The sequence below is a fragment of the Mirounga angustirostris genome, unplaced genomic scaffold, assembly GCF_029215605.1.
Source record: "Mirounga angustirostris isolate CCGP_5_RB_7025 unplaced genomic scaffold, mMirAng1.0.hap1 SCAF_7, whole genome shotgun sequence".
NCBI classification, from domain to species: Eukaryota; Metazoa; Chordata; class Mammalia; order Carnivora; family Phocidae; genus Mirounga; species Mirounga angustirostris.
In genome coordinates, this window is record NW_026991715.1 from 106,450,140 (window position 1) to 106,472,859 (window position 22,720).

Genomic DNA, 22,720 nt, shown 5'->3' on the forward strand with positions numbered 1-22,720 from the left:
TCTGGGGAGTGGGTCTGAACTTGGGAATCATCAGCATGAGGATGAAAACTGACTCCAGGAGAGGGAAATACACCAGTGAAAGGGTAGGCATGGGTGGGCATTTCTCAAGGTGACCAGACCCTTACACATACTTTCTCTTTGGACTCTATGAGACCAAAGAAAGAGAGGGCACAAAGAGGTCATGGCGAGACTGATAAATTCTGGGCACTTCCGTGTCTACCAGCACATCACCTGAAGAAAGATGACAGGCCACCTGGCAAAGCAGGTGAGGAGAAGAAGGCCACTCCTATGTACTTGGTGCTGCTCCTTCCTTCCTTCCTTCCTTCCTTCCTTCCTTCCTTCCTTCCTTCCTTCCTTCCTTCCTTCCTTCCCTTCCTTCCTTCCTTCCTTCCTTCCTTCCTTCCTTCCTTCCTCCCTCCCTCCCTCCCTCCCTCCCTCCCTTCCTTCCTTCTTTCCCTCCCTCCCCCCCTCCCTCCTCCAAACATCCACTGAGCACTTGTTCTGTGATCTGACATGCACCCTAAAGGCACAGAGATGGGGTCCTCCACAGGATGGAGAGGGCCCCCGATGCTGCAGGAAACACGACGACAGGTAAGACAGGAAAAACTAGATTTGAATGAAGTTTCCTATGTAGTGGGGGAAGAGCCCAGGACACCTGCGACTAGGAAATAAAACAAAGGTCTCTGAAGACTTGGAGGAGGGACGATGACCCCAGGTTCCTGGCAGAGAACAGGCATTTGATAAGGTGTGTGCTGAACAGAGCTGGTGAGGGCTTTGGGATGGTTGGAGAGAATGGGCCGGGTCCCAAACCTCAGGAAAGGTGTAATCATGCAATGGCAGGTAGAGGCAGAGGGGAGACAAGATCCAGATCAATGTGAAGAGAGCAAGAAACCATCTGCTGGGGCTCCTGAGGGAGGGGTGGGCTGACAGGGCCGCAGGCAGTCAGGAGCCAGGCTCTCGGTCTTGGGGACTTGGAGGAAAGGCCGGGCCAAAGACTCTTTGCTCTGGGAAGAGGAGAGAAGGGACTCATAGGAGCTGCAGGCCTGCTTATGAAGCTCTGGTGACTTTACCTTCATCACCTCACTTAAGACAAAGACGAAGAAGTTGGAAGAGGTGTCCCCCTGCTATCTGGAAGTAGAGGGTTCCTAATGAAACCTTTCCTAACCCCAAATGGCATAAAGCAAAGAAGCAATGACCCTTAACTTATATGGAAAACATTTGAACATTCCCAGACCCCTAAAAACAACCTCTCTTAGGCTTCTCTGCTACCTTAGGACACATCTTTCTAAGGGATGTGCAAAATAAATTGAGATGAGGCACAGGTAAACACAGTGCCGAGTGCTGGCAGCCTGATGCGGAGACGCTGAGTGTAGTTCCTGGGGACAGAGTTTGGCCAGGGCCACTCATGTTGCCTCTAGAGCAACTTGGCTGCAAAACAGCAGCTGAATGCTACTCTTGCTTTTCACCTTTTTTCCTGAAAGCAATATCCTCTTTGGATTTCTTGTGGTTAGTGAAAACAGGTCCCATTGTAAGGTCTTTTGTAAAAGTGAAGTGGCAAACTTTCAAAGAGCAGGGGATCCTTGCACTTGGCCCCGGCATTTTTGGGGTGTGGAATAAGGCTGAGAGGATTTCATCACTTCCTTGGAGTTTCACAGCTATTATGTACAGAAGCAAAACTTGAACCCAGGATTTCTGAGTCCAAAGATAGGCCCCTTCCAGGAGAGCGCCTGGGAGTCAAGCTGACATTAGGCTGAGACAAACTGATGTAACTCAGCCTTGCCTTTTCCTTTGGCTCTTGATGCATTTCTGGTCTTATTCTGTGTAATGGTCTCCAGATTTAGTGACACTCCTTCTTTAATCATAAGGCACTGTGTATTCTTCTGGATGTGGGCAGAGTATAGGTAAAAGAGCTGAGCTCTCTCAGAATTCTCCTGCTGACCTGGGCCTGGCCACTGGGCCACCTTCCTAAACCAGCCTTACCCTGTTCTTTCATTTGGCTCCATTGCTGGGCGATACGGCCTTGAGACACAGATCTTTCTCCTGAGGGACAAAGGCAGCAGCAAATGCCTGTAGCAAGTCTCAAAATGGGAATGCTGACTTTTTGTTGTTGTTCATTGAAAGTGGCCAATTGAAAACTACTGGGTGCTAACTCCTGGGTCCTTACCATCTGAGTTTCCCTTGCTCATCATTAGGTCCAGTGGACCTAACACATCTTCCCAAGCACTGGACTGCACACCCCACATGCTGCGTGTTAGGAGGGCCTGGCCTTGCAATGTGGCCCAATGCCACAGCCAAGGCCCCAGGGAATGATGTTCATTGCAAATCACTGGAACGAGAAATCAGCAAATTCATGGACTGGAAAAAAATGGAATTGAGTCTGAGTTTTAATTGGAACAAAGACCCACGGTCCTCCTTGAATCATGCTGCCTCGAAACAGAAACAGCTGACTGGTTAATAGCACCCAGTTCATGTCCTTTGCTTTGCCATATCGCCTTGCTCTACTGGACTTTGCATCTGACCAAGAGGAAGTGGGCATTTCAGATGCCTCCTGGATACCAAAGCAGGACAGATTCCAGCGCCAAGAAGGTAGGACGACTGAACAGTTTCCAGGGGTCTCAGGCCACTTTGCTTTCGTCGGGAGGTAACATCATCTTGTCAGGGTTTATCTGGGGGGAGGGGGTTAACGATTTCCAGCAGAGATGACAAAAAAGAACCACCCAGGATTGCTATGAATGGTTTATGAAGACGGTATATTGTCCACCCATCCTAGGGGGTGCCAAGCATACCACAGACACCAGAGACTGACTGTTTCTAATGATGACTTTTTAGCGCATGTATTTGTACATGACCCTGGGGTCATCTCACATACCACCCACGACTGAGGCAGTGATTGCTTTTGGAGAGGAGTTTGACAACACATTCAGGCTCGGCAGGATCGATTATTAACGTCTGTCTTGCGCTAGCAGAAGGGCAATTGCACTTAATTTACAAATTTGTTATCCTTGATCTCTAAAAACCACCACCACCACCACCACCATTTCAGTTACTTTATATGTGTTAATTGATCTGACATTTGTCATTTTCTTCTGGAAATGCACCCAATAACTTAATTCAGGCAAGGGCTGTCCCCTGAAAAACTATTAATTTGGCAGATTTCCCCCCCGGCTTTACTGAGATATAAGTGACATGTAACACTGTGTAACTTTAAGGTGCACAATGTGATTTTTTAAAAAAGATTTTACTTATTTATTTGAAAGCGAGAGCGAGAGCGAGAGCTAGAGAGAGAGAGAGTTCAAGTTCGAGCATGAGCAGGGGGAGGGGCGGGGGAGAGGGAGAAGCAGACTCCCCATTGAGCAGGGAGCCGGATACGAGACTCCACCCCAGGACCCCGGGATCATGACCTGAACTGAAGGCAGATGCTTAACTGATTGAGCCACCCAGGTGTCCTTGTGATGATTTGATGATTGTGAAATGGTTACCACAATAAGGTTAGTGAGCACATCTTTCACCTCATACAATTACCATTTTTTGTTGTGGTGGTGGTGGTGGGGAGATCATTTAAGATCTATTCTCTCAGTGGCTTTCAAGTATACAACACAGTATTGTTAACTCTAGTCACCATGCTGTACAGTACATCACAGCAGGTATTTTTTTTTTTTTAAGATTTTATTTATTTATTCATGAGAGACAGAGAAATGCAGAGGCAGAGGGAGAAGCAGGCTCCCCGTGGAGCAGGGAGCCCAATGCGGGGCTCGATCCCAGGACCCTGGGATCATGACCTGAGCCGAAGGCAGACCCAGGTGTCCCCATCACAGCAGGTATGTTTTTAAAGTTGCTACTCCAGCCCCTTTCTTTTTGTCACTCAAGTATTTATGCTCAGTTTTGAAAAAAAAAAAAAAAGAAAGAAAGAAAATGCAGATGCATTTCTTTTTTAAAAGGAAGAAATTTATAATCCCACCACCCAGGGGTCATCACTGATAAACTTTCGGGGTTTATCCTGCCAAGTTCTTCTACACATATAACATTCAAATATATATTTTAAAATAATGGGGTATAGGGGCACCTGGGTGGCTCAGTTGGTTAAGGTGTTAAGCGTCTGCCTTCGGCTCAGGTCATGATCCCAGCGTCCTGGGATCGAGCCTTGGGTCAGGCTCCTTGCTCAGTGGGGAGTCTGCTTCTTCCTCTCCCTCTGCCGCTCCTCTCCACTCATGCTCTCTCTCTCTCTCTCTCTAATAAATATTAATCTTTAAAAAAATAAAATACCTACTCTTTTGTAATCTCTTTTCATCACTTAGTGTATACTATCAACATCTTACAGAGTTTCTCTTTTAATATTTGTCTTTGTCTTTGTTTTTGTTTTGGCCTGGAGGAGTCTTTTGCTTTCCCCACACCCTTTCCTGAGTGACCATCCTACTTCTCAAAATTATTTGATAAATGATTACCCACTAAAGTACTGGCTCTCCCAGCATTATCTTTCTCCAAACCCATCTCAGCAGACTTTGTATTTTTGGTGGCACTTTTAAAGATCAGATAACATTTCAAATCAAAAGTCTCTAATAGGAGAATTTCAGACCCTGATGGAAAGGGGAAGAGATGCTTTTGTCTTGGCGGGGGGAGTCCTCTTGGTGCCCCTTAAATTATAACACCAAGGAAGTCAATGTCAATAAGAATTAAGGTAGAAGCCAAGGATAGTCGGATTTCACTGTACCCTGACTAAGACCTTCAGTGTACCTTGGTTTCCTTATCTGTACCCTGACCTTCCAAGTTGGCTGTGAGGCTGGACTATGCACCCAGGGAGAAAATGTCATAAGAGATGAATGAGGTTGGGACAGTAGGCACGGCTGAATTTTCTGGGCCTCGTGGGTCACAGCTGGGAGCTAGAATTTTGAGTACAAGGAGAACCTGTCAGTTTTCAGCAAGAGAGTAACATAATCTGATTTATAATTGCATGAAGGTGCTTTTGCTGCTACCTGGAAAATCAGCTCGGCCGTTTTATTCCCTAATGTTTACCTACTAGGAAATTCCACCCTTAACAAGAATGGGAAGGCAGTGACCCTCAAAAAAGCTGGGCTTAAGATATTTCTCTTAAATGGCACCTAGGGAGAAGGCATTATTGCTTTCTTTTCCCTAAAAGACCCTGAAGGAGAGGGAAAGCCTCCCCACCGTGACCCACAGGAAGAGGGCAGCTGACAGTGGCCTGTTGGGTATTTACTCAGGGCCACTCACAAATCCCATGCGGTCTCTTTCTAATTTGGACTGGACAGCTTTCCCAGCTTCATCTGCCTTTCCACGATTCTACACGGATCTTTCCTGCTTATAAATCAAATAGATGGGTAGCATGAGAGTTGTGGCTGAGTTCAGCACTAGCAGATGCCTCTATAAGTTAAAAAAAAAATGAGGTCAGAAGTAGCTCCTAAGCATATGTTACCAAAAATAAATCTCACCAACTAGCAGAAGTAGCTGGAAAAAAAAACCTCTCATAACTTCTTTTCCTCCTTACACACTGTGACCTTGTCTGCTTAAGTGACCCTTTTTCTTCTTAACCTTCCAGATTCCATAATGAAGTTTCTTTTTCCCCCCTTCAACCTTGTGTTATGAAAAACACTGAACATATAAAATATTTGAAAGAACAATCCATATCCTTATACTCTTGATGTAGTCACAGTGACCCTTTCTTTTCCCATTTCTGCTTTGACTCCGTAAGTTTTACTAAATCACTGACAGCAAGTTGAAGTCATTGCATTCCTCAGCCTTAACTACTTCAGCTCACAACTCCTAAAACCAAGAGGATCCTCAGTTTTGTGAGCTCCTACGTTAAAAGACATTCTTGATATCATATAAGATGCAGCTGATACTAAAATGTCCCTAGTTGTCTCTAAAACGTGCCTTTTATAGACTTTTTTTTTTTTTTTTTTGGAACCAGGATCCAACCATAATGCGTTTTCTAAAGAGTGAAGAAGTGTTAACTGCTCTACACAAAAGGACTTCAGTGAATTCCTTATTTGGGAGCCTGCTGAGTGTTCCCACTGGCTGCCACATGGGGTTCTCTGCATGGAGTTCTTTCTGGAAGGAGCTAGTCCATTGCTATCAGGTCACTTTTGCACTCACTGAGTGCCACGCTCCTGTGCATTATCCCTACTGCTTAGGACAACTACTAACACCATACGGTTATGAGGGCAGTGATCGTTAGATGATTAATAAGAACCAAAAGCTACGTGAAATTACCCTTTGTCAACAGAGCAAATAAAAGTGAATACGTTTCAGAATCAGGATGCAAAAATATTTTATTGAAAGGGAACCTCATAAAAGTTCTTCAAGGGATGAGTATTTTATTTTTTGTATTAGTTTCCTTTGCTATTTTATTTAAAACTCATGGACCATGAGGGATTTCTCTCTTTTTCTTTTCATTTTTTGGGGAAATATTTTTAACTACTGATTTAAGTTTTTTTTTTTTTAACTTTTTTAATTTTTTAAGTAAGCTCTTTGCCCAACATGAGGCTTGAACTCACGATCCCAAGATCAAGAGTCACATGCTCCACCAGCTGAGCCAGCCAGGCGCCCCTGACCATGAGGGATTTCCACCAGATACCACAAAACCTCATGTTCCCAACTCACTCAGCCTGAGGCTAACTGGGGACTTGATTTCTCTTGTGTAAAGGATACCCTAACAGATTCAGGATACATATTTAAAAAAAACCAGAACAGTGTCAATGTGATCCTACCATGTCAGATTTATATACAACAGCATCAGATGCTACCTTGAGGCTCCGTTTCTGGGCGGTATAACTATGTACCAGTTTTAGCCCATCTCCTAGAGGGAATCATCAAACCAGTCTCAGAACACTATTTTCCTAACATTCTAAGTTTTGAGGCAACCCAAAGACAGTGACACTAACGCTAATATTTTATGTTTCTGTCTTTGTCAAGTGAGTGTGGAGAAATGAGCCGGGAACTGGAGGTTGAGGACCCCCCAGGAATCCCCACTCTGGTTTTCTGGTGGGAGGAGTGCATGTGCGTGTCAGGGGGCACAGGGCCTACCAGACAGCCCAGCATTCTAAACATTCCCTTATATGGACACACGTGGATGGTTAGTGAAGTTGTTTCCTGCATGCTGATGTTAAGCCCCAGTGGTACAGGGCCTATGAAGCAGGCAACAAATTAGGCTTCCCACACCCAGCTTGGTCCAGAAAGTATGAGCTACAGCTTCCAGCTGCCCCTGGACTGGGATTCCAGGTGCTGTGCAAAGCTCAATGGTGATACGGTCCATCCGGTCCTGTTCCGTGGGGCCCTCACTTCCAGGAGCTCTTTGTAAACCTGTCCAAATAAATCCATGATCTTACCTGATTCTGTGTCTGTGTCTGCGTGTGTGTGTGTGCGTGCACGCGTGTGGTCTTTCCCCACCAATCTGCACCTCACTCGAATAATGCTGTATATTACCATGTCTCACCTCTGCTCTTTCCCCTACTCCATGAATTGTCAAGGGGAAAAATCATTATGATTCTGGATCAGAATCATGTCTGGTCAGCTGGGAAAGATCATCTATAGCCAAGAAACTGGCTTAGGACGTAGCTCCTCCCCCCCACCCCCCTGGGTGCATGTCAGTGTCTTCCAAGGCTGGCATTTCCTAAAAGGTGGGAAGTGGGGATGCAGGGAAATGATTTTTAACAACAGATGAGTCACGGTGAGAAAGTTCTTTCCTTCTCAGTTTCTGACAACTTTAATGAGCAAGTCTCCATTTGGATCCAGCACATCTTATCACCTCTTTAACATTTGCTCATCGCCATTTTTAACAGAGACAGCAGGCCTCAGGCTCAGAGGCCTGGGCACGTAGAGGCTGGAATTACACCATTTTGTTTTATTTTGATTGAATTTATTGTTCTGGCTGCTTTCTAATGATGGCAAGAGATAATGATTTTTTTTTTAATGGAAGTGATATAAAGTGTCCTTTTAAAATAGATTTAAGTTAAACAGTTAATTTAAATAAAAATATTTTGTAAACGAGAGGACTAGGGGTCTGTAGATATGGCAAGAACTGTGACAACACATCAATGACTAACCTCTGGAACCACTGGCTAAGAAGAGCCCTTCTAGATCGGGGGTTCTCCAGCCTGGCTGCACACTGGAATCAAGTGTGGAGCCCTTGGCCTGGCATCTCAGCCGGGACCTCCCCGGAGCAGGATGCAGCACAGACATGGGCTGCGGAAGGAGCTCTGTGAGCGACTCTACTGAGCAGCTGCTGCTGGACCATGACCCCACCTCCTGGATGTTTGCAGACGTCCGCTCTCCAATACCTTGCCGGAAAGAAAACTGCATTATGACTCCCGAGTCCTCAGCTTCTAGGCCTTCTATCCTTGGGGCCTCCCCATAGAAAAGTCATCAGTGCAGAACTGACTAACCAAGGCTCGGATTTCTTGGCAATTACTGGCACGGCTAATGAAACAAACACCACATGTTTCAAGGACTGGGGTGTGGCTTTGGATTAAGGGGACTGACAGTCTCTGTCTCAAATGGAATGGTGTTATCCTGTAAGAGGTTAGAGGATAAACAGGGCTGTTTTTACTTGTCATTGAGAACTGAGCTAAAATGTCCCTCCCCTCATCATTTAGGCCATAAAGAGCCCTGTGTTAGGTGAGGAGGATGCGAAAATGACCCTCATCCTCTCCTCCCTGTTTCCACTATTTTATACCCTTATCACTCTGTTGTTGTGGATCTTGGCTGGTGGTCTCCAAACTTGTTTGACCACAAGCTTTCATCAGTAAAATTCTGAGCAAACACCTCAACTGATGTATTTATTTGATCAACTCTGGATAGCTGTCATTTTTTAACAGTGTGCTAACAGGAGGGCTTAGTTTCCTCCTTATTTTTTGAGTAAGTAAATAGTTAAAAGCTCTGAGATCATCCTGCCTAATCCCTGGATCACTAACCTTCTATGCTGCAGACTGAAGGTGTGGACTGTGAACAGCGCCATCAGGGAAGGGATCTTGCCCAATGACCTCTGAGTCCTGGAGTCCCACACACAGCCTGGCCCATGGCGGTGGGTGGGGGGGAGATGGTGGTTCTCAATCACATCTGCAGAATCTGTGACCCTCACCTGTCGGACCGTGTTTGCCAGGTACCCACTATGTCGATGAAGCTAGCGGGTTTGTTTTCCAGACTGGGACATATCTGAAAGGATGTCAAAATACTTAAGAACTATAAAGCCATGGGGTGCCTGAGTGGCATGGTCAGTTGAGTGTCTGATGCTTGGTTTCGGCTCAGGTCGTGATCTCATGGGTCGTGAGATCAAGCCCCGAGTCTGCGCTCAGTGGGGAGTCTCCTTGAGATTCTCTCTCTCTCCCTCTGTCTCCCCTTCCACTCCCACTTGTGCTCTCCCTCTCTCAAATAAATAAGTCTTAACAAACAAACAAACAAACAAATAAGAAAAAAACTATAAAGCCATGTATAGGACAGGGAGTCAAGGGGCCTCGTTTCCACAAAGCCTGTCTCATTTTCTTTTTTTTTTAAGTTTTTTTTTTTTTTTTTTTTTAATTTAGTTGACAGAGAGAGACACAGCGAGAGAGGGAACACAAGCAGGGGGCGTGGGAGAGGGAGAAGCAGGCTTCCTGCGGAGCAGGGAGCCTGATGCGGGGCTCGATCCCAGGACCCCGGGATCATGACCCGAGCTGAAGGCAGACGCCCAACAACAGCCACCAGGCGCCCCCTCGTTTCCAATCTAGAACGCCACCGGCTCTGAGTCCGGGCTGAGGATGCGCTGCTTGCAGAAGTGCCGAGGGGCGCTGCTTAGTGGTGCCTGGATGGAGGGACAGAATGTGCCTCCTGAGTGGCTGGAGGGGTCTTTTGTCAGGACGATGGGAAAAATAACCCTGGATCAAGAACAGGGGGCAATATGGAGCGAAGGTCTGAGATGGACAGTGAAGGGTGGGCTTTTGCTGTTCTACTTCCCGCGCATCAGGGTTGTGGACATTTGTTAAATGTGTGAGTACCTCCTCTTAAGGGAAAAGAAAGCAAAAATGTCTATTGCACTAAATTCAGAGTGTAAAGGAAACAGTGGGAGACCCTTATCTCCTGCTCCCATCACACCTCATACAGGTAACCACTCTTCCCAGCTCAGTGAACGTTACTCTCATAACTAAACAAAGTAAAAAAAAGTAAGAAAAAATCAATATTAATATGCTGCAACATAAAAGCATCTGCAAGGATACCCTTCGGAATGTTGAACACAGTGGCTTAGTGTGTCAATGTGGTTTTTCTTTTCTTTTTTCTGCTTCTCTGGGTTTTCTAGCCATGCTTCATTTCAGTTATACACTAAGAAAAACAAAATTAAAGAAAAAAGACTATAAAGTGGAAGCAGGACAGAGAGGGGTCAGATGTGGAGCTGGAACCCAAACCCAAACCCAAACCATCCACGCAATCTGCAAGGCTCCGCCAATCAGCCCTCTGTCTCTGAGTGCGCTAAGATCTTCGCTTCTTGCCCCAAGGCCCGCACTAGCTGTAACCCTGGGAAAGTCATCTCCCTCTTGGGGCCTCGGCTTCCTATCTGCAAAATGTGGGACTGCACTAGATCAGTGGTTCTCAACAGGGGGAGGTTTTGTCCTCTAAAGGAATAATAGGCAGTAACTGGAGCCTTTTTTTTTTTTTTTTTTTTGCCTGTCACAACAGGGGAGGCTGCTACTAGCATCTTGAGAGAGGGTAGAGCCCAGAGATGCTGCTCAACATCCTACGATGCACAGGACAGGCCCTTACAACAAAGGGTTAATCTGGCCCCAAGCTGTCAGCGGTGCCGAGGTTGTGAGACCTGCCCTCAGTGGTGTTCATTTCTGTGAGTTTGGGCCCAGACTCTCCTGGTGTCCTGTAAGGGGAGCAATGCGCTCATGACTACGCAGATTCTGACTGTGGCCCACTCAACTATCAGGAGGAGAGAAGAAACAAACAACAGGGCCCAAGGCAGGGAACACTCTTAAGTCCTGGACGGAAGGTCCTGCCATCAAAGGCAGACAGGCCTGAGACAGGCTGTCTTCCTCCCAGGGACTGGGCCCTCCCCCGCTCACGTGAACAACCAGGGCCCTCTTCTGGTGTGTGTCCGCGCAATGAACAATGGGCTGAGGGCTCAAAAACCACACAAAATTGGAGCCCAAACTCGGCGACTATGCAATATTTCCCTGATGACCATCTTATGATTTCTCAGGGTAGGAGATACTAGAGGAAATACTAGTTGTTAATAACTGAATTTCCTTTGAAACCATAACAGGACTTATAAATAAATACCTAACAAATGCTGATTCATCTCAGGCTAGACTCAACAAATATTTAAGAGGCTACCTCGGCTAGACCCTTTGCATGCACCCTTGACCAATGATGCACATGGGCTCTATCACTGCGGAGGGAAGAAGGTCTATTCAATCGCTGGTGCTGGGACAACCAGGGAAGAGAGGAAAATGGATTTCTACCTCCCATGAAGCACACAAATCAATTCCAAGTGAATAACAGAGTTAAAGGTCTGTTAAGCCTCAAAAGGCTAAACTCTCAAACTCTTAGAAGATAACTCATCTTCATGACTTTAGAGTAGGAAAGAATTTTTTAAACAAGTCACAAAAGCACCAACCACATGGGGGAAAAATGATAAATATACCAAGCCTTAAGAACTTCTGTTTATCAAGACATGCCACAGAAATATATTTACAATCATGTATCCACAATCTATCAATAATCCGTACAAATCAGTAAGGAAAAGATGACTTTGATTTAAAAACTGGCAAAAGTATTGAACAGCCTTTCACAAAAGAGGCTGTCCCAATGGTAGTGCTCTAAGCAAAGGGGCCCAGCATCCATGGTCGTCAGGGAAAACAAAGCTGTGATGAGGTATGACACAAGCAACAGAATGATAATGACAGAAAAGAGAGACAAAGCCGGTGTTCATGAGGATGTGAAGAAATGAAAACTGTTCTACATCGCTGAATGAGTAAAGACATTGGCACAACCACTTTATAAAACTGTTTGGCAGTGTGTATCCACACACTGACCTAGCCATCCTACCACACGGTAAATTTACCTAATAAAAATGAGAGCATAGATCCACCAAAAGAAATGTACAAGAACATTCACAGCATCTTCATTCCTAATAGCATCACTCTTCACTCCATAAACAACCCAAACGCCCACCCACAGTAACATGGATGATTCCATTGGTCTACGCAGTGAGAATACTGCATATTCCATATACGACTCTATGTATGTTAGACCTTAATTAAAAATACCAAGCAAACAACCAGATTCACAGCTAGAGAGGTTTCTATGCTAATACTACACCCTGAATTCTGAGAAATATTCACAAGCACCAAACTCAAAGAGAAAAATTACACCATTGTACAAGTAATCAAACTTTTCAATTTATATTCTGCCTACCTACAAATTAATGATACATTAATAATGTCAGTTAAAAACAAAAAGGCAAGCCACAGAATGAGAGAAGGTATTTGCAGCAAAAATTTCAATATGGAACCCACAATCAGAAACTCTGCAAATCTATTAGAAAAAGACAACATGAGATGAGCGGGCAAAAAACTTCTTAATTTGTACTTTTCAGTATTTTCCAGTTCTTCTGTTATTAGTAATCTATATTATGTATTACTTCTATTTTTTGAGTTAATTTTTAGTTCAATAATAATACATGAAAATACTTCCCTTGCAAAATATTAGACATTCCAGATAAAATTAAAGTTGACCCTTAATCCTAGTTTCCTCCCTGATACCTGGAGAAAAAGACTGAACTATCTGGTATACCGTTTTTCCCCTAGATTTTTGTTTTCAATACAGGGTTATTTTGTGGGTTTTATTTTTTGTTTATTTTATAGGTATGGCATCATAATGTGTGTCTTGTCCTGCGGTTCGTTTTTATTTTCACTGAGTACTATGTCTTTCAACATTTTCTATGTAGGTATATACAAGGCTACTTGAGCACCTTATTCTTTTTAACTGCTTCCGAGTCCTCCAGAAGAATAGATGTCCTACGGTCTAAATAGCCTTTCCTCTGCGGATGGTCATTAAGGGCCCTCCCTTTCTTTTTGTGCTATTAGTACCCCTCTCTAATTAGAACAGTTGATATGTCATGCCTCATTCTCGTCTCAGAAAGCACTGTCTTGGTTTGTGGATTCCCCCAGCTGTCAAGTAGAAAGCACAGCGCACAGCTCCGGGGAGCCCTAACCCTTGCTATGTTGGCCTCCGCCAGGCCTGGAATCAGTCCTGGAAACAAACCTAAGCTTTCCTTCTTCCACCTCTGCTGCTGATGGGCCTGGGACCTCAGGAAAGTGCTCCCCTCTCCGGTTCCCACTGCCTCACATACGAATGGATGGGGTGGGAACCCAGACTGTTGAGGCCTCCCTCAGCTCTGAAGGTCTTTTATCCTGAGGATCCTCTTGGCTTCAGTGATATATGCAAGCGACCACCCCGGCAGGGATGCCTGAGAAAAAATTTTTCCTCTCCTTGTATCCCCATCAATAAATAGTCTCCTTCTTGGAGTTTGTACAGGGGAAGCTTAATTGGTGCTCCCGGGTCACAGCTCCTCATGAAAGAAGGTGCTAAGAGGAGACACGTAGGCACTGGGTTTCCAGGGCCGGCCCTCCCCCACCTCCGCTCCTCCCGGTGCCCCTGGAGCCTCTCCCCATCTTCCTGAAGCCTTGAACAGAGCAGTTTTTCCTACTCATCTTATCCCTGTGACTTCTGAAGGCTAAGTTGCCATGGCAACCCGGCCACTGAACCGTGTTCAAAACCTGTTACCATAAAGAGGAACACTTAGCTGTCTCAAGAGTCTATTTAAAGGGGAACAGAGAGGCAATTACTCCTTATGGAGGGGGAGCAAAACCCTCTGTGTTTCTGAGCCTTTCTGCGGGGAAGGGTCTGAGAGGGCAGATGGGACATGTCCCTTGTAGAGGTGGGGACCCCATTCAACCGGTTCACTCACATGGACGATGAGAACAATGAGAAGCAGGAATCTCCCGGTTCTCAAAAACTAATGATGTATTGTATGCTGACTAACATAACATAATAAAAAAAAAAAAACGGGGGGGGGCACCTGGGTGGCTCAGTTGTTAAGCGTCTGCCTTCGGCTCAGGTCATGATCCCAGGGTCCTGGGATCAAGCCCCGCATTGGGCTCCCTGCTCTGCGGGAAGCCTTCTTCTCCCTCCCACACCCCCCCTGCTTGTGTTCCCTCTCTCACTGTGTCTCTCTTTGTCAAATAAATAAATAAAAATCTAAAAAAAAAAAAAAAAAGGAATCTCCCGATTCTTATTCTGAGCTTACTTCTCCTCTTGCTCTACCCGTGTTCTGTCTCCTCCCTAGTCCCTTCCTTCCCTCCCCTCTCCAGGATGATCCCTGGCCCGGGCAGCTGCTTCCTCTCGGGCAGCTGCTTCCTCTCGGTGCTTCTCCCAAGCCTGAAAGGGCCTTTCACCATCGTAAACCTGACCCCCTCACTCTCCACCTCAGGAATCTCCAATGGCTTCCTGCCCAGGCCCGCGGCTACCTGCCTCTCTCAGCTCCTATCTTGTCTCCTTTGCCTCTCCACTCCAGCTCATTCCAGGGTTCTTTCTCTTTGGTAAAGACATCAAGCTCCACCATCTGCAAAAGCAGCTTGTCCCTCCCAACGCCCATCACTCTCTATCCTGTTTTCCTTTCCATTCCTTTACAGCACGTACCACCCTCTGCATTCCCAGTCTTTGGTTGTTCACTTCTCCGATCATGCCCCTCTCTGGAGCAAGAACCATAGTAATTTGTCTCCCTCACCCGAGGCCATTCACCCACAACCTAGCAGTGCAGGCTCTCAGTCCCCTTTTGCTGAATGATCCTCCTGCTGCCTCCTGAGGATTATGCCTCTCCCTTTCCTTCCAACGCGCCACTGCACCAGTTCCCCCACGGCTTGGGGGCTGTGGATCCCACACAAGGAGAGGAGCAGGCAGCGCAGAGCACTGGGGAGAATGAGAAGGAGGCAGCCTCTGCTGAAGCCATGAGGGCTGGTGGGGACAGATGAGCGGTCAGGTGGTGAAGGGTGCGCTGGGTCTGTGTGGGCCTGGGAGGTGGGAGCCTCGGCACGGCATGCTAACTATGACCAGTTATTTAGTTCTTACTGTATGCACTTTGTACGCTTTCTCTCCTTTCCGCCTCTAAACTACCCTGGGTGAGAATGGCCGCCTCCCATCACAACAAATTCAGAGAGCGCTCCATGCTCTTCCCTCAGCATAGACCCTCGTCCCTGGTTCTTCACCAGGCCAATTCATGGTCATTCTTCCGGTCACCTCCTCAGGGAAGTCCTCCCTCTCCCCGAGGACTACACTAGGTTCTATCTTATGTTCCCACGAAACCCTGCACTCCTCCCTCCTAGCACTTGCTGGGATGTAAACACGGCATTTCTGCATAAACACTTGTTCAGTGTAAGTCTCCCTGCTACTGTCCAGGACAGGGGGCAGGGACTGGCCACCGCCACATCCCCCAAGGCAGCGTCTGGCCTGCAGCAGCCAAGCAGTTATTATTTCACGAGTGGATGGAAAGCTAAGCCTGGATGGGTGGCCAAGATCCTGCAGGTGGTGAAGGTGGGCCTGGGAAGGAACCCAGGTCTGTAACGCCTGTGTCTGCCTTTCTCCCAGGGTTCAAACGGTTGGAGCTGTGTGAAGGCAGAACGGAGATATAAGGCGTGTGCACGGGAAGAGCGCGAGTCGATGCCGCAGGGCTTCCCGGGCAGGGCGCAGTAGCGGGGCCTCAAGTATCTGGCTGCGGTCAGGGTCCCCAGTGCCTTTGGGCTCAGGACTCACCAGAGCTTGCTCTATGAGCAGGCAGAAGAGGATGGCATTGCCCACCTCCCTCAGGCTCTGGAACACGTCTGTCTTGAGCTCTGCGTACTCGATAATGTCCTTCAGCTGGTGGTGGAAGAACTCCAGGATCCCTGGGGGATGAAGGCGGACGGTTAGCGGGAAACTGACCCTGCTCAGCTGACCAGCAGTCCCAGACCTGAGTGGGAGAGCAAAAAGCCAAACCCATGTCTCTCTATATCTGGGCCGAGGGTGAGATTTCTTTCAGGGCTCAGTACTAAAGAAAGCTCAGGAGGCTGGCTCAAATCTTTTGGGGGGCAAAACAAACACACACAAATACAGCATCCCTGGATCTCTCCCAGCCCCTCCACAAACTGATAATGATCCTGATGATGGAGGAATTAACATTTATTTATAAATGTTAGGTATTGTGCTAAGCACTTTTCTACAACCATTCATTTAATACTCATAAGAATACCATGAACTGGGTACTTTTACTCTTATTTTCAGATGAGGCTCAGAGAGGGTAGGTGGCATGCCCAGAGTCACACAGCTAGTAAGTGGGGCAGCTGGGATTGAAAACCAGAGCTTTCGAGTACAAGCCCTTTTCTCTTCTGAATCACACCCACTCAGCACCTGACAGCTTGGTTTTTAGAAAAAAACACCCGGCGCCAAACTCACAGCCTCCATCTTTCCCCATTCAGTCCCTGTGCCATTCATTCTTAGGGAAAGAAAGAGTGATTCCTCTGCCCTGAGGCAGAGTGACAAAAACTCCCGTTTCCTGACTCACCTTGGAAATGTCACCTGTACCATCACCTGCAAAACCTGCCTCCCACCAGTGGGCAAATGGAGGCAGGGATCCTAGAGGTGCTGAATTAGGAAAGACCTTAACAAGCAGACTGTGAAATGCTCCCACACCTGCTGTCCTCTCTAGCCCCCCTGCAGTCCTGTGAGGCAGGTCCAGCACGCATCCTTTACCTTCACCGGGGAAGATGGTACTATTGCCCGGAGGGATTAGAAATGGGTCAAGGCACCTCACTGATATGAGGAATTCTTTTTTTTTTTTTTTTTAAAGATTTTATTTATTTATTTGACAGAGAGAGACACAGCGAGAGAGGGAACACAAGCAGGGGGAGTGGGAGAGGGAGAAGCAGCCTCCCCGCAGAGCAGGGAGCCCGATGCGGGACTCAATCCCAGGACCCCGGGACCATGACCTGAGCCAAAGGCAGTCGCTTAACCAACTGAGCCACCCAGGCGCCCATGATATGAGGAATTCTTAATCGCAGGAAACAAACTGAGGGTTGCTGGAGTGGTGGGGAGTGGGAGGGAGGGGGTGACTGGGTGATAGACACTGGGGAGGGTATGTGCTCTGGTAAGCGCTGTTAATTGTGCAAGACTGTTGAATCTCAGATCTGTACCTCTGAAACAAATAATGCAATATATGTTAAGAAAAAAAAAAAGAAGGTAGCAGGAGGGGAAGAATGAAGGGGGGGAAATCGGAGGGGTAGACGAACCATGAGAGACGGTGGACTCTGAAAAACAAACGGGGTTCTAGAGGGGAGGGGGGTGGGAGGATGGGTTGGCCTGGTGGTGGGTATTGAGGAGGGCACATTCTGCATGGAGCCCTGGGTGTTATGCACAAACAATGAATCATGGAACACTACATCTAAAACTAATGATGTAATGTATGGGGATTAACATAAGAATAAAAAAATTAAAAAAAAAAAGGGCTAAAAAAAACCCAACTTACTGTAAAGGACAAATGCTTAAAGAGCCCAACATACTGTGGCTGGCTAGGTACCAAAGGATGAACCTGAAACTGAGGGTCAATAAACTGGTAACTGCATGTCTTGTTAAAAAAAAAAAAAAAAAAAAAAAGGGTCAAGGCTATCTAGCTAGTGGTGGAGGCAGGACGCAAACCCAGTGCTGGGCCAGCTTGTCGGCGTGTTAGAGAATCGAACATTCCCAGGACATGGCCAAGGCCCCTCCCACCGTGGGATGGGCCTGCATCATTTTCCTATCACTGCCCTCTGCCCCGGGAGCCCCATCACCCACCTGGGGAGCCATACTCGTGCCGGGGCAAGCGGCATATCTTGGGCATCACCTCGATCAGTGTTTTCACGTACTGGAGAATGGTTCCTTGGAGCTGACAAAAGAGGGCAACATGTGTGAATAATCACCGCTGCTGTAGATGTGCATCTCTGGACTGAACGCTGGGCTACTGGGGTATACGGGGTTCTGCTGCGGCCTGTGGGCAAGTGCTATGGACGGGATATTTGTGTCCCCCCAAACTCATATATTGAAACCCCATCCCCCAATGTGGCGGTGTGTGGAGACGGGGCCTTCGGGAGGTAATTAAGTCCCGAGAGTGGAACCTCATGATGGGATTCGTGCCCCTGTAAGAAGAGACAAGAGAGAGGTGAGGACACAGTGAGAAGGCAGGCATCTGTACAGTCAGAGGAGGGTCCTCACTAGAACCCACCCCCCCATGCTGGTACCTTGATCTTGGACGGCCAGCCTCCAGCACTGGGAAAAATCAACATTTGCTGTTGAAGACATGTAGTCCGTGGTGTTCTGTTATAGCAGCCTGAGCTGCCTAAGACAGGAGGCACGGCTCCTTGGGAGCGGGGGAGGAGGTTCCCGCCGAAAGGTGGGACACAGCCCCATTCTCCTTTATACAGAAAAATGGGCCTTCATGAGACAGAAAAGAGAGCTGTCTCAGTCCCCTAGGCATACAGACTTCCAGGAGGGCAATTTCTAGGCACGGGGTCTTTCCTGGGGTTGAGACACTTACAGAGGATCCAGACTAAGAGCTAAAATATCACGGGCCAGAGAGCTGTGGAGAATGAGGCACATTAGCTAATTTAAACACAGAAAATCCATAGGTCTGACCAAGGCAGACACCTTTAATCCATTATATTTTTCTGTTTAACTCTGGATTTAGCTTCACAGTCTCTAACAACTCATGGCTCTACACGGCTGTTACCAGAGGACTGGAGTTAGCAGGTGAATGCTGTTTCCTACTTCTGACATGGTTCTTCACCACTTCATTTACTTCTCTTTTGTCATCTCCAAATTTCAGGAAAATCTTGTTTAAATGTTTCAGCTTTGCTTCAGCAGTGTTATGGGGAACTAACTAAAGGTTCTGATGGTCATACTTGGGGCGGATATAGAATTCTCTTGAGGCCAGCGCAGTATTGCAAGTGTTTAGCAAGAAATCCCAAGGGAAAGAGGCATGGTGATTGATCAGAGATGTCTGCCATGAGCATGGGCGGGGGGGGGGGGGCGGTGCGTGGGAATGGCGACATGCATGTCATGGATTTGTCATGCTCAAATTAAAAAACACTGCATGGGAGGAGAGGATGAGCAGTAATCAGTAGGCCCTAAAGGTCCAAATCAGGATTGCTGAGTTCAGTTATCAAGTACAATGAGTGAGCTCTGCGTCAGAAAATGAGAGGCAAAGCCACAAGGTCAGAAGGTACACAGAAATGTCACAGAGCACTAGGTAAGAGTAACCCAGGGATAAGGGCACAGGACTCCTGGGGTGATTCCTACGGACAGAGCTGAAGGCATGCCCCAGGCCTTATTGAGAAAGTCCTTCCTTACCAAGCTCTTGACGATCTTCAGCAGTTCCTCCATCACCACTGCGATGCCCTGGTAACCCAGGAGTCTGCAGATGGTCTTGAAGTGGGGGGGCCCCACGAAGTTCCTGTAGGAGCTGTAGATGTGGCTATAGGCAATGTTGAGAGGCTGGAAGACAGAGGTTGTGGCAAAGTAAGAGGCTGGGAAGTAAATGAATGCCGGCAGGAGTCCCGGGGGAAGATTTTTTGCTGCTAAAAGGGACGAGAACCTGACATCCTCCGCGATCTCTCACTGGGGACCCCTACGAATATGTCTGCAAGAAGATGGTCATGGAGAGAGGTGTCGTCAGTGACCGCAGGGTGGCGCAAAGGACACTCCATGAATAGTGGTCCCCGGCAGAAGAGGAGGACAGGCTTCCAGGCAAGTATCTTTTTTACAGGCACTCCTGCCACCGACGAGCTAGGACTCGGACAAATTGAGGCATGGAGTTGCTCTGTTTGGCTACTGGTTGGGAGCCCAGGACCCTGGCCACTGACCGGTCACCTCCATTGTCCTCTAGACTCCATGACACACCTTCACCGAATTCATGGAATTTAAGATCTTTCTGTCTGGGAATATGTGACTAAAATATAGGGCCCCAAGTTGGTCTCACTTGGTGGGTGAGTTTCAGTTGACTTTATTTTTGAAATGCTGCTACTTACAGAACACCTCATGGCAGGCTTTGTGAAGCCCTCCATGTGTGTTCTTATTCAATCTTCACAACACACACATGCATACAGACAATTCTTAGCCCCATTTCACAGATGAGGGGACTGAGGTTCAAGGTGGTAAGGAGCTTGCTCAAGGTCACACAGTCCTTAGATAATTGAACCCCGACCTGAATCCAGAGAGGTCTGATTCCAAAGCCCACGTTCTTCACCTCAATATATAATGGTGGGCTTTGGAGGCTGAATTCTATTGGAAAACATACCTTGTTTTTTAGATAAGGCGTCACTTCGAAGCTTAGTTCTGAGTGTAGTCTCCTACCTGGAATTGTAAAAATCTTCTACATGGAGCATGCAAATATATAAAAACCACATCTGATACCTTATTAGCGGGAAATTTTCTATTAGTTGGCTAATTAGAAATTCTACATAAATTAAATAGGAACTGTAATGATCCTTTTGGAGGACGTAAGATTCTCAACTCCCTTTGGAGCTACTGAAGGAAGATTTAATTATGTTCGGTCTAGGCTTTGCAGTAAGTACGTTCTACTATATATGAATTCTAAACTTTGTAACTCAAGTATCACATTCATAGTACTCTCTAATAACAAGGATACATGAAGAATACAATTAGAGTACCCACTAATAATAAGAACTCGTGAGGAATCAGAACACCCCTGCATCCAGCAGGCTGAATAATATCTTGTTTGGTAAGGTAATGCCTACATAGGGCGAGGCTTGGAACGTGAGAAGGAGCAGCACTCTGCACTCAGCGCTGATGTGCCGTCACAGTAAATTCTACTGGAACCTGGGGGAGGGATATCTTCTACGTAGTTACTAGAGATTTCTAAATGTTATGAGGCAGGGAAGGCTCATGTAGGGAGGGAAATGTAACTGATTGAAACATATGATGTTCACTGAAGTCAATGTTCGACAAACCCTGGAAGTACATGAATGAGTCGTTGAGTTTGATTCAGCCAATCATGGAACCAGGCTGGGCACCTTCTGTGTATGAAAGTAAACCATTTCAGTGTCTCTGTAGTGGGCCACCTATCAAACAGGGCTGGGACAGGGTGAGGTGAGATGCTCTTTCTCCTAAGTGAGTGCATCTTAACTCTGGCCCTATAATCAAAGCCCTACTCTAGTATTCTCCTGTTTCCAGCATTAGGGATGAGGAGTATATAGCAAACACCATGGCTGACTTCTGGTTGGAGAAGGAGACTGATGAGAAAGGGGCAGGAGAGAATTGTCTAGGTTATGGAAATGTCCCACCTGCTGCTTGGGTTGTTGACTACACAGATGGATGTATACCTTTGTCAAAACTCATGAAACTATATGTACACTTATGATCTGTGTATGTTATGGACTGAATGGTTGTCTCCCCTCAAAATTCATATGTTGAAATCCTAACCCCTGCTGTGATGGGATTAAGAGTGGGACCTTTGGGAGGTTATTAAAGTCATGAGGGTGGAGTCCTTGTGAATGGGATTAGTGCCCTCGTAAGAAGACAAACAAGGGCTTGTTCTCTCTCTTTCTGCTCTCCATCATGTGGGATACAGTGAGGAGAAGGCTATCTGCAGACCATCAGGTGGGTCTGGGCCAGACACCTGATCTGCTAACACCATGGTTTCAGACTTCCCAGCCTCTAGGCAATAAATAAATGTTGTTTGAGCTACCCAGTCTATGATATTCTTGTTACAGCAGCCTGAACTGATTAAGACTGTGCAACTGCCTGTATAAGATTATAACTCAATATAGAAGTAAATTTAAAAAACCCACTGGGCCATACCATGGCCAATTTACTTCCCAACATTTGTTTTCAAAGATTAAAAAACAAAACCATGATTTGAATTTTCTCCTGAAAAGGGCTGCCGCTTAAGCCTGCACAGGAACAAGGGAATGACGACCTGGCTGTGCTAGGGGCATGTGACAGAGCTTACTGACTTCTAGAACCACCTTATCATCCCCCCACCCACACCAGGCACTCTAGACCTCTTCTCAGAACCCAGTAAAGCTCTGAGCATTTCTCCTTCACCCCTTCTCAAATATCTTATGAAAGGAATTTCTGAGCAGCAGGGCACTTTCAAATGGGTATCCCTGAAGGGCACAAAAGCAATCAACTACTTTTTTTTTTTTTTCTGTCTGATTCTCTGACTTTTTTGTCTTGCTTTGTCTGATTCTAGAGGGTAGACTCTGGGGTGGGTGTATCTGAGTTTGAATCTTAGGTCCACAAATTTACTAGCTAGATGATTCTGAGCAAATTACTTAAACTCTCTAAGCCGTGGTTTTCCCTAAGTAAAGATAATAATTTGAACTCCAATGGGGTTGTTGGAAGTTTATTTATTTTTATTTATTATTACCTTTTACGTAGGCTCCATGTCCAGCATGGTGTACAATGTGGGGCCTGAATTCAGGACCCTGAGATCAAGACCTGAGCAGAGCTCAAGCGTTGGGTGCGTTGGGCGCCTGGGTGGCTCAGATGGGTTAAGCGTTTGCCTTTGGCTCAGGTCATGATCCCAGGGTCCTGGGATTGAGTCCCATATCGGGCTCCTGGCTCAGTGGGGAGCCTGCTTCTCCCTCTCCCTCTGCCTCTCTCCCTGCTCATGCTCTCTCTCTCTCTCTGTGTATCTCTGTCTCTC

The 22,720-nt window shown here is 46.7% G+C and overlaps 1 protein-coding gene across 1 annotated transcript in view; it reads right to left on the reverse strand.

Annotated features, from left to right (window-relative positions):
* CYFIP2 (cytoplasmic FMR1 interacting protein 2) overlaps nt 1-22,720 on the reverse strand; it is a 129,060-nt gene that overhangs the window by 21,853 nt on the left and 84,487 nt on the right. Inside the window, exons 24-26 of the mRNA XM_064596609.1 lie at nt 19,402-19,545; nt 17,851-17,941; nt 15,799-15,929 (exon numbers count right to left, since the gene is read on the reverse strand). Of these exons, the coding sequence (XP_064452679.1) occupies nt 15,799-15,929; nt 17,851-17,941; nt 19,402-19,545 (366 nt within the window). The remainder of the gene's footprint in view (nt 1-15,798; nt 15,930-17,850; nt 17,942-19,401; nt 19,546-22,720) is intronic.